Source organism: Strongylocentrotus purpuratus, unplaced genomic scaffold (assembly GCF_000002235.5).
Source record: "Strongylocentrotus purpuratus isolate Spur 01 unplaced genomic scaffold, Spur_5.0 spur5_scaffold_15, whole genome shotgun sequence".
Taxonomy (NCBI): domain Eukaryota; kingdom Metazoa; phylum Echinodermata; class Echinoidea; order Camarodonta; family Strongylocentrotidae; genus Strongylocentrotus; species Strongylocentrotus purpuratus.
Window position 1 is genome coordinate 10,550,091 of NW_022145600.1, and position 12,118 is coordinate 10,562,208.

General features: G+C 37.8%; 1 protein-coding gene across 1 annotated transcript; it reads left to right on the forward strand.

Annotated features, from left to right (window-relative positions):
* The first annotated feature begins 5,965 nt into the window (after positions 1–5,965).
* LOC105440557 (neuropilin-1-like) lies at positions 5,966–8,403 on the forward strand. The gene is made up of 3 exons (XM_030986476.1): positions 5,966–6,566; positions 6,865–7,014; positions 8,389–8,403. The coding sequence occupies exons 1-3, from the start codon at positions 6,402–6,404 to the stop codon at positions 8,401–8,403; spliced, it is 330 nt and encodes a 109-aa protein (XP_030842336.1). The 5' UTR covers positions 5,966–6,401.
* Positions 8,404–12,118: the final 3,715 nt, after the last annotated feature.

Sequence of the window (12,118 nt, forward strand, 5' to 3'; positions counted from 1 at the left end):
AATCTTATTAAGCCCTATTCATCTAATTTCAGTTTCTCCCTCTCGCGCGAAGCGCGGAAGCTTTGAAGTTTCCTCAAATTATTAGAGAAAGAACACGAATCGTTGTACTTTTTTCGACTCTGAATAAGCCCTATTAATTTTGTCTGAATTCAGTTTTCCCCTCTCGCGCGAAGCGCGGAAGCTTTGACGTTTCCTTAAATTATTAGAGAAAGAAGACGATTCCTCGTACCGTTTTCGAATCTTATTAAGCCCTATTCATCTGAATTCAGTTTCCTCCTGTCGCGCGAAGCGCGAAAGCTTTGACGTTTCCTCAAATTATTAGAGAAAGAACACGATTCGTTGAACCGGTTTCGACTTTTAATATGCCCCATTTGTCCGAAGTCAGTTTCCCACTCTCGCGCGAAGCGCGGAAGCTTTGACGTTTCCAGAGAAAGAAAACGATTCGTCGTACCGTTCTCGACTCGTCTAAATGAAGTTGCCCCTTTCGCGCGAAGCTCGGAATTTTAGGCGTTTCATCACAATATAAAGAAAGGAAGACGATTCGTCGTACCGTTGTTGACTCTTAAACCTTGTTTGAATTTAGTTTCCCCGAAAATTTTAAACCCCTGATTTCTTTAGCTGATATTATAGGAAAGTGAAACTTCGAAAAAATACAAGTATTGTAGTTGTAGTCACTCTCGAAGTCATCACAGCGGATAAGAAATCACAGTTCGTAGGGAAAAAAACTTGTCGGCCGACCGACAATATATATACATCTCACCGACTTCAAACTTCTGCATTGATATAGTACACGAGGATCGATCAAGAATACCGACACAGCTGACCCGACACAGCAACATATTTACCCGTGTCTTTCTTGCTCCCTCGACGAGACGACTCCACCCAACAACCCCTTTCTCTCTTTTACTCCCACTCCTCCTCTCTCATACTCTTACCTCCCCTCTCTCTCCTCTCTTTCACCCTCGTTTCTTTTGTTTCCCTTTCACTTTTTTTTTCTTTTCCTTTCTTTTCTCTCCTCCCTCGTTTTTTTTTCTCTTTCTTTCTTCTCTTTTCTTTCCTTTCTTTTCCTTCCTTTCCTTTCTTTTTCTTTTTTTCTTTTCTTTTCCTTTTCTTTTTTTCTTTTCTTCCCTTTCCCTCTCTTTTTTCCCTCTCTTTTTTTCCCTCTCTTTTTTCCCTCTCTTTTTTTCCCTCTCTTTTTTTTCCCTCTCTTTTTTTCCCTTTCTTTTTTTCCCTCCCCCTTTTCTCTTTTTCCCGACGGCAGCGCAATTTTACCGACAATATCCTGACAGGTGGGGGGGGGGGGGTGTCGCACCCCCACACCCCCCCCCCCCTTTGGCGACGCCCCTGTCTCCACTCCCTTAGGGGGGGAATTAATACCATTATGGTCACCGATACAAATGCCTGCCCATGCCTAAATCATAATCCATACAGCTTGCACGGGATATTTTCGCCACAGGGGCTAGCCCGAATATCTACTTTCCAGTTTCTAGATTTCGCAAGCAGGCGAAGGGAGTGAGCAAAGAAAAGCAATGAAGTTTATTATGGTAAGAAAGACTTCGCCATCACATATAATATATAAATATTCAGCCAAACTCGTTGCCGTAATACGCAAGGTGACGGTTGCCCGGGTATTGCTATTTTAACATTTTCGGGGGGGGGGGGGGACAGCCGTGTCTGCTTATACAGGGTTGTTGTAGTCATCTTCAATCTGTTCATTTCGTATCTTCTATAGACTGGATTCAGGTCCAAGATTGAAGTTTGGGGTTATGCTCAAGCGCCTTATCCAGACGACGAAATTGCTGATTACCTCTACAATCACAAGTATAGTCCCGATGGAACATCATCTTTGGCAACAGAACACGTCGTAAACCTGACTACAGAAGGAACAACTCTGTAAGTGAACTCAACTTGTAGTGCCCATCTTCAAATACACCAACTGTATTCGTCTTTGAGATTATTAATTTTGTGGTACTAGGCATTTTTATTGCGCCATCTTTCTAGAACTTCTATTCTGAGGTACACAAGGGAAAAATAGATTGGATTCGGAACTCTCTAATGATATCATAGTTTTCAACTGCAAAGGTAACTTGGAATCTGAATAAGATGCTGATGTGCCGATCTGTTACTATATACGAACAGGCGTCTATTAATAGATCGTGAATATAGCTTGCCAAGCTTGGTGTGAATTAGAATCCTAATGGTATATTTTGAAGATCATATTAACATAACATGTATATACAATCAAAGGTGAAGTTTGCAGACGAAATGCCATTCATCTGTCCATGATCAAACTTCATGTACTAGAAAACATCCAAACAAGACTAACGAGTAGTAAAAAATCAGCTTTGCATCTATGTAAAACTTTCATGCAATTTACGTTTTAGAAAAGATATGTTGGTTGTAAGGATGATTCAATATCCAACTCCAAATAATACATGATTTGATTTATGATTGTGTTTATGATATCTGTAATTAGTTTAATCATGCACTATAAAACATAAAACATGCATAAAACAAAGCATGCTTCTTCAGAACTGATATTTAGAAAAGAACAGCATTTTCAAATAGGAAAGCTAAAGATTTTGTTCTTTTTATTCTTTTTGTTAGGTTGATCGTTGCAGTTAAGGTTTACTGCGATGTGCATTACTACAAAACACCTTCAGGCTGCAGCACCTATTGTTTAGCGAGAGACAACTATGAAGGCCACTATGATTGTAATGATACTACTGGAGCTAGGGTTTGTCACTCAGGATGGGAAGGATCTTACTGCAATATAGTAAGCCATGTTTTGAAAATAATATTAATTTGGATTAGGGTTTGAAATGGTTGATGATGTATTTATGTAGAGCTAATGCTTCTTCTATGTAGTGTTTACTCACCCATAAGGATAAACTCCCCCACCGGGCGGCGAAATTTTTATTCCCAAACAGGTTTGCAATTTCTAATATTTCCGTTCTTCTCAATGGCTGATATGTTCTACGTCATTAGCAGCTTGTAAAGAGGTCACAAACAATTAGACTTTGATTTTTTATTGCTTTGCCTTACTATTTATAAAGGCAAAAAAATTGAATAAACTGAGACTTGAGCCCACAACTCTGAGATTGTATTACGCTGACCTTACCGATTGAGCCAACGATGGGTTGATGAACAATAATTCTGCATGATTTCTATAACCCTGTCACTCACCCTAACGGTTACGTCATTGCTAAAGACGTAACATATCAGCCAATCAGATGACCGGATATATTAGCATTGGCAAACCTGTTTGGGAAAAAAAATTAGCCACCGGGCGCCGCATTGGCGACCTAACGTGTTTTTGTATCCTTTTACCAGGGATAACTAACATGTCGCTCAAGCCGATGAATTTAGTATACAAAGAACTATTTGGAAGGGTGGTTGGTTCGTTTATCGATGTGTGTATGTGTTCGTGTGTGTGGGGTGAGGCGGGGGGGGGGGGGTGGAGGAGCGGTTGGTATTTGACTACATTTCAGGACCTAGTTTGCCCCCCTCCTCATGATAGGTATTAAATGTAATCATATCTGTCTAAAACTGCAATTTAGTAGTTTGAGAAGTGTAGTGCTCATACTATAAAAAAAAAAGAATAATGCCCTTTCCAATTCCAGATCTTATAGACAGGTGGTATGCTTCATACCTTTGGAATACTATTATGATTTTTTTTAATCATTCATATTGAAGAGAGGAAAACCTGGCAGCATTTGTATGGATTCTCTCCCTATTGTAAATACACCCATCTCTTTGTAATTTGTTAATCGTTAGCAAATTTATGTTCAGCTTTATTTTTTAAAAACTATTTTTCATCTGTTGCTTTACATAATATCGTTATACTTTTATATCATTTTGTATTGATCATAATATGCTTGATTTGAACTAACTTGTTATTATAACATACTAAAATAGTTCTTAATATTTTATTGTTATCATCTGTGGTAAATTAATATCTATTGTGTCTGGAATAACTGCTGCTAAAGACTTACAATTGCATTTTTTTCATATACGAACCATGATAATCTACAGACTGGATCCAGTTCTAGAGAGACCAACACCAATCAAAGTGGTAAGAATAAACAATGCTTATTACAAATTTATAATTACTAGTGCACTTCCTAAGACATGATGAGACAAGAAGAAATAACAAAAGTTGGGTTTTTTTTAATACGATGCGTCATTTTGTTGACAATGACTGCGTCAGAAAAGGGATGATCTGATGTGACAGTGAAAACAGTAAACAAGTGGAAGCAAACGGAACACTTCAAACCTTGCTTTGAATAACTACTGTATGTGCTCTTTGCATTTACGAGCTCAATTAGCGCAGGTAATAATTATGCATACTTATAATGTTCACATATATGATTACGACTGTTTTTGTCATGATATCTTGTCTTGTAATGGTATAAATCTTGTAATGTTAGCAATAAAAAGAATCTTAAAAAACAAATAGCGTAATCAAAATGATGCTTCGTGCGCAACAAGTACGAAGTTATACGTGCATCCTAAACATATTTATTGCGAATTTGTTTCTATACAACTCCTGTATGGATATATTCCGTCATCAATAACGAAAAAGTTGAAGTTTAACCTTGTTTGTACAGAGTAAATTGTAAAGGAAATCGCAACATACGTCACAGACAGTGTTACCAATTTGTGTTTAATTGATCGCAACTTCGGAAATTCATACTCTCTTTAAAAAAAAGAGTGAATTTTCACTCTATTTTCACTTTCTTGGGAGTGACGTCCGTGATCACTTGTTTAGGAGTGAAAATCGATTGATTTTAGAGTGCTCTCTAAGAAGAAAAGAGTGAATGTTCACTCTATTTTCACTACATTTTCACTCTCCAGAGGAGTGACGTCCGTGATCACTCGATATTTTTTAGAGAGTAACTTTTGTATTTTTTGTCGGAATTTGCTCAAACTTCCACTGACCCCCTTTCATCTAGTTTTTCTAATTCTATTATAACCAAATTAATATCATAGTGGACTTCCTTTTTAAAACAAAGATTTACATGTGATTTAAAGGCATCACATAATAAGGATGGATTAGGAATATAAAGTTTTATGTGACAGCTTCGTATTTTTATTTACTTTAATAGCAACATGTGATTGCGAAAGTGATCCAACGGGAATCAACTACAGGGGATACCTATCGCAGACGAGCTCAGGCTTTACCTGTCAAACATGGAGCACACGCTGGCAAAACTGGCCCTCGTTTCTGTACAACGGGAACTTAGCCGATGAGACATTGGACCACAACTATTGCAGAAACCCAGGTGGACTCGAACTCACTACTTGGTGCTTCACCATTGGTAATGCGAATCAACTGGAGTATTGCGCTGTCGGATCTTTTGACCCTGCGTGTAATAATTCTGCTATATCAGGAGGTAAGTGAGTGCATGTTAAAATGATCTCATTAAGGAAAAGGTAAAATGCATGATTCAAAAGGAAGTAATCTCACCCTTATTCTCATAAGAAACGGATCCAAGGTAGTCAAGGGGAAGGGGGGGGGGGGGGAGAGCGAAACATTTTTTTTTCTTTCCCAGACATGATGATCCCCAGAGAAATCAAGGTTATAAACGGGTTCTAAAAAAGGCAAGGGGAATTAGGAGCGGAGCCACCAAGTGTTTCTCAAAATTGTGGAGACACTTCTCTAGGGTTTGTTGACCCCCTTAAAAAAGAAGATATTTCGGATGAGAAATAGTCATATTTATCGTAGAGCAAAGCCTCAAACCATATCCCCAAGACCCCAACCACCAAATGCCTTTGATGCTCCACACCTATTACCTCTTTTTACGCCATTCAATACGACAGCCACCCCAGAGTCGTACGACACGGGTGCGTGCGTGTGTGTGTGTTTGTGTTTGTGCTGGAGGGTTTAGAATACAGGAGCACTTTTTCGGGGGTGTGGGGCTAATATGGTACCTGGACCTGCCCAAGTTTTTCTCATCAATTTCTATCAAAACAGTATATTACAAGTATTAGTATAGATTTTAAGATGACTATCTAAAGTCCTGCTTTTTTGTTTCGAAGGTGATCGAGGAGGGTAACATCACTTCACAAAACTGTTAGATGACTAAACAAATCGTATCACCTCCAGAGCGAGGCCTTACCTCTCCGCCTTTTGCAAACTTTTGTTATTAACTCAACGGTTATTTTCTTCCCTCATCTTAATTATCCTGACTTGATCTTTCATTCCACATTCCGTTTCAAGTTAGAATGTATTATCAATCTTTGTATGCCCCTGTCACTCTTTTTTCTGTGAGTAAAAATGGATCGGATTGCACCATGTTATCTTTGAATTTGAATATTTACCCAATGAAACTGTATATATTGATGTTTCTTTGTTTGTGCTTAATCATTAATTGCTTCACTGCCGTCATAATACAGGTATGCTAGGTAGGAAGATCTTTGCTCTTGGTATGAAGTCTGGGAGGATAACCGATTCTGCTATCACAGCAAGCAGCGAGTACAACACATACACGAGGGCTGCACATGGCCGTTTGAACAAGAACTTTTCATGGCGACCCAAAGAAGATGAGCATTCGTGGATTCAGGTCAGTAGAAAAAGACAAACAAACAAATCAAACCAATTAAAAAAAAAAAAAAATTAATATATAATTATAATTATGTAACGAGCCTAGCAATAATGACGCAGGATTCAGTTTCAAGGATCCCATTTGGTTCCATCTTTATTGGTTCAGACTCAAACAATTATTTTCTGTCTCTCTCAATATCCATGAACTGTAGGTCCATTTTCATAAATTGTCTTTCTCAAATGATCAGAATACGAACGTTTATAAGCCTTTCTCAATTAATAACTATGCTAATACCAGCATTTTTATTCTCTCGCAGGTCGATCTCTCATACCCTAACAACATCGTTGGCATAGGAACGCAAGGGGGATATGGAAATCACAAAGATGGCTGGGTTACATCGTATGTGGTCGGCTGTGGTGAAAACAACGTAACGATCAACAATATTTCTGCACAAAATGATTCGGAAGTGAGTTACCTATAAGAATGTCAGTGGCGTATCCATGGATAGAAAAGGATATCAAAATATGCATAACATACTCTGCTAAGGACGCTTATAATGAATGTCGATTAGATAGGATTTTTCTTGTAAGAGGATGATGGGGTGAGGGTGAGATGTTGGGTGGTAAGTAATCAGTTATTCAATAGCATATAGCCTTCATTATTTTTGTTTAACTACTGGGATAGTTTAAAAATATATACTGTCTTGAGAGGTTCTGGTTTAAAACTACAGGCAAGAGGTGACTCCAATAGTCTTATTGAAGTCACCGAGGCGCATAGTTTTAACCAGTACCTCGAAAAGAAGGCAGGGTATATTTGTTTTATATCCTGCATGAAAAAAATTTACTTAAAAAAAAAAGTTTATTATAACAACTCTCAGTACTTCCAAATAGTATTTTTACTCCAAAACAGTACTCCCAAGTAGTACTCTTTCAGAGCAACCATAAAATAGTTGAAATATTTCTGGTCACGTGAAAAGCGCTCAACCAATAAAAACCCATTTTTGATGCACGATATTATGATATATAATGTTTATACATTTGAGTCTTATTCACCGAGGATAGCCTGCAATAATTAATAGCCAATCATCGTCAGGTATCCATTTAATAAACTTGGGTGAAGAGGAACAAACGCAGGCAACACACCTTGTCCAAGGATGTAATCACTGAGCAAGGATTGAACCAAGGTCCTTTCGTATGAGAGTCAAGAGCCTTCACTAATAAACCACTGTGCTTCTATTATATAGTACATAATAGGTATCTTCCATGTAGCGGGAGCGATGAGATTATCATTTTCGAAATGATGTACGCATATGTTTTTACTCATTATTACTTCCATGAATAATTGATGGCTTCATTGTTATGGGTTTAATAGACATATTCTATTAATATGAAATAAAAATGGAAGAAAATAAATGTAACTCTGAATTTGAACTTATGTATGCAGGCCTGCATGTACAGTGTATGCAATATAACAACTGTATGAAATAAGTCACTTCTTCTTACTTACAGATATTCCGGGCAAATTCCAATTCAGATATCACCCGCTTTAACTTAATTCATCCGGTCACTTTATGTCGTTTCATTCGGATTTATATTGACGAATGGCATAACTACCCGGCCATGAGGTTTGAAGTCTATGGAGATGCCAAACTTAAACGTGAGTTCACATTTTTATTTTCAGTTTTGGATTTATTTCAAAATACGATTGATGTATTAATGATATCGTTTAAACATCTAAAAACTCTATACTGCGGTAGGTCTTGATCAATCCCAAATTAAGCGGAATGATTCAAATGTTAAGTTTAAAACAATTATTCTCTTAATACCCTCTTTTCTTGCAGATTCGATTCGTATAGAATCTCTTGATCTAAGAACTGACTCTATTAGAGAAGGAGAACCTAATAACATTACCTTTGATGTGAAAGTGAAATTTCTTCGAAATATCTCGCCAGACATCGTGGACCTTAAAATCGTACTCAAAGCCAGGCTCATCCTCAATAGGGTCATGGACGCAGAACAAGAGTGGACATTCCCAAGGACATCTGGAAATTTAGCACTAAAGATATCAAAAGACCATCTTGAACATTTAGAGAACAACATCATGGACATTGATTTGAAAGGCGGTCCGACATGCGGAAATGGCATGCGATTTTGTGTAGAGGCATTTGCACAAATTGGTGCCACTGGACTTCCCGTCAGCCATGATGCAACATCGACTGGTCAGAAGTGTGATAACATTAAATGTCTGAGTAAGTACGACATTTGGTACTTCGTGATTAATTGAATGCTTTAAATCTTTCGAATTTACCCATATCAAACTGTATTTGTTTCCTCATATTAGAATATATGTAATGCAAACAACAACAACTAGGGGCGGCGAAGCGTTTTCCATAGTGAGGGGGGCACCAACAAATAAGGGCAGTTTCCACAAAAAAGGGGCATTTACAAAGGGAAATCTCAAAGCAAAAATATACAGTTTTTAGACATACAATTTGTAGACATTGGTAAATAACCCTACATTATATTTGTTTGTATATTTCTTTACTTGGTCCAATAATTGCTAAATGGGGTATCTCACTGAGCGGCGAATGCTTGCGAATGTAGCGGATTTAGGGTTTCGCCAAGGTTCGTTAAACGTCCCAAACATTCACAAATAGTGGCAAAGGATGGAAAATCGTTGCTAATCTTCGCAAAAACTGTCGCTAACAGTCGCCAACTGCCAACATTTGCTTCATTCATAAGCATTCGCCGTTCAGGGAGATACCCCTGAGATCGAAGTGCGAAAATATTACATGTTATAAAGAGGAAAACATAATCCTGATGGGGTTTTAAGCACAATCAAATCAGTAGTCGCACGACTGTCCATCGCCTATAACAAAACAGTCGTAGGTTCTTTTTACAGCTAGATCCAGCATTTACATTAAGTATTTTCTTTTTCTCATCATCTTTCATGTTTCATTTACTTATGTTTTAGGTCCTCTTAAAAGCACAAATGTATCCACATCAACATCGGTTATATCTGAAAACGCTGTGAATAACGTCACAATCAACATAACTTCACACTTCAATTGGAATCTGACCAGCCTTGATGAATTCCATCTTTCCATGGAATACCGTCATAATGGGACAAGTTATCTGTGTCCTCGAGACATGACTTTCAACTTGACTAATGATGGATCTTCTGCCAACCAGTCTCTGGATAAAATCGATCTAAGTGTTTACCATTCGTGTTCGCTCCAACGTTGCCCTTTGGTGTGTGCGGGTGGCACATTAAACTTCTGCACCACACTATATCTGGAACGGAAATCCGCAAACAATGTTTCATACATTAGTTCTAATAACAGTTTCTGCGATATAGTTACCTGCCAAAGTAAGTCCAGGGGGTGTCTCATAAAGGTGATCGTAAAGTAACGCATGACTTTACGAACGACTTGTATATGAAGTGCCAGATAGGATGCCCAAAGTTTTTCGTGATGTTTTAACAAAGTGTGACTATATTTCCAATAAACTCAATTAAATTATGGCAAAAAATATACTTTGCATTAAAAATGTTTGTTATAATAAGAATGTTAATCTACATCTGCACAGTCCAACTTTAGTTGCTGCAGTTAATAATGATTGAGCATCCCATTTGGCTTTTCATATTTAAATCATTCGTAAAGTCATGCGTAACTTCTTTATGGAACACCCCCTCAGTTATGATAATAAGTGAACGAATGAACGATGCTATATATTTTCATTTCCAAGAAATGTGAATGGAACTAAGAAGGTACATGTATTAACATTTTACTGATTGGAGACCACAACAATAGAAGATTTTGGTAATTAATTACTATGGTCCCTGAATATATAGTTAGGCCTACAGTATATCATTATGTACTGGTCATGCTGCTTGCTTTGAAATTCTTACGTACAAATGAAGTTTTATATTTAGTCGTAACTCAAAAGAGAGATAGAGAGAGAGAGCGAAAGGAATGGAGCTAGAGAGAGAGAGAGAGAGAGAGATAAATCAATAGGCAGGAAGAGAAGACAGAAAGAGACAGAGAAAATAGAAAGTAGCCTTTTCTTTTACCAGTGAAAAAGGTAGAAATAAAGAGATTCTAATACTCCGTATCCGATGATGCTATCCACTTGACTATATCAATTTCAGATGAGACTGAATGCCCAGTTCCTACACCTACACCTCGTACAAATCCGACTCAATCTGATGTGGCTGATTTGGTAAGTGTAAACTTGATCTAACGCTTGTTGCACACAGGGCGTATTTTTCAATTGCGTTATTACCGTTTGCGTTCTATGATTGCATTCTCTTCATTATTCGGACGATGCCATATATTACCTTTAGTGCATCAAAGACTGCGTCATCTTTTATTGCCGAAAGTATGTCTTGAGCTTTTTTGTTTTGTTTCCTATTTTAAAGCCCCACTGTCCTACGTGTAGCTACTTGCTCCCTCTATATAGAAAACTTCCTCAATCGGTGCCTGTTGGTCCCCCATGATCCTCTCTTTCGTATGTTAGTTGAGAGCTGAGTTGATGAGATATCCACCTGTCATCGACCTGGCTGAGTGGTCTCATCCCTTCTGGCCCAGTACTATTGACTTTCTTTAATATAATATATGGCGTAACCAGTATATAGCCCCCGCCCAGACCCAGGAACCCCTCCCCCAAACACAAAATCAATGCAACTTGTAATAAGCTCATGGCGCTGTACAAATGATTCCACCTCTCCTTAAATTGGGCGGATTAAATCCCCAGTTAATCAAGACCTGGTTTCGCTACTGTAAGAAGGTTTACAATTTTCATTTATTTGCAGCAAAAGGACACCCTAAACAAGATGTTGGATTCTGTCCTAGACGGGAATGACGCGTCTTCTGTCATCACAAACGAGGTAAAACAGGAAAAGTTCAAGCAGGTCGCTGAGAGTCTATCTGTTCTTTGGCGTTCTAATCTTGACACCCACCCCTTCATATTTGAGCGAGAAGGCATTAGTAAGTTGAATATCCATTATCATTGATGGTTATACAATGCCAGAGAATAATAACCAAGAGGATTAACGTCAATATTTTAAAATAAGGCCGAAAGATCTTTTAACAATTTTTGGAATAACTTTGTTGACAACATGACTGGAAACTAAATATCATGTTTGTCGCCTTGGATCTAGCGTGAGAGATCTGAAATTCATGACGTTAGCAGACTAGTTGGTATTTCTGATTTCAAATCATACTGTAGTTAGGCCAGATCGTAGGTCTTTTATTAAACAATGTACATGTTATTCGTTTGGTTAAGATGCGATTCTATTTTGAATTACCATTATCATTGCATGATGTAGTTGAGAATAAATTTTGAAAACGATTTTGAGCTTCATCCGTCTTTTTATTTCTCTAACGGATGCATGTTTGCGGTGAAACACAGTGTGTTGTTTCATGACATTTCCTTGTCAATGTTTTTCGTTAGTTAATATTTTTTCTTCTTTATATCTTTGGTAGTAATTCAAGCTCAAGTTTTTGACAGAGATGAAGAACAGGTAAAAAAAGAATTTGGTGCTGGCCGTCGAGCTCTTGCTGTTGACAT

Excerpts from the sequence above, each read along its gene's own strand:
- LOC105440557 (XM_030986476.1), top strand. The coding sequence starts at position 6,402 with ATGCTAGGTAGGAAGATCTTTGCTCTTGGTATGAAGTCTGGGAGGATA. Across the intron at positions 6,567-6,864 it reads ATGAGCATTCGTGGATTCAG|GTCGATCTCTCATACCCTAA; the intron begins GTCAGTAGAAAA and ends ATTCTCTCGCAG.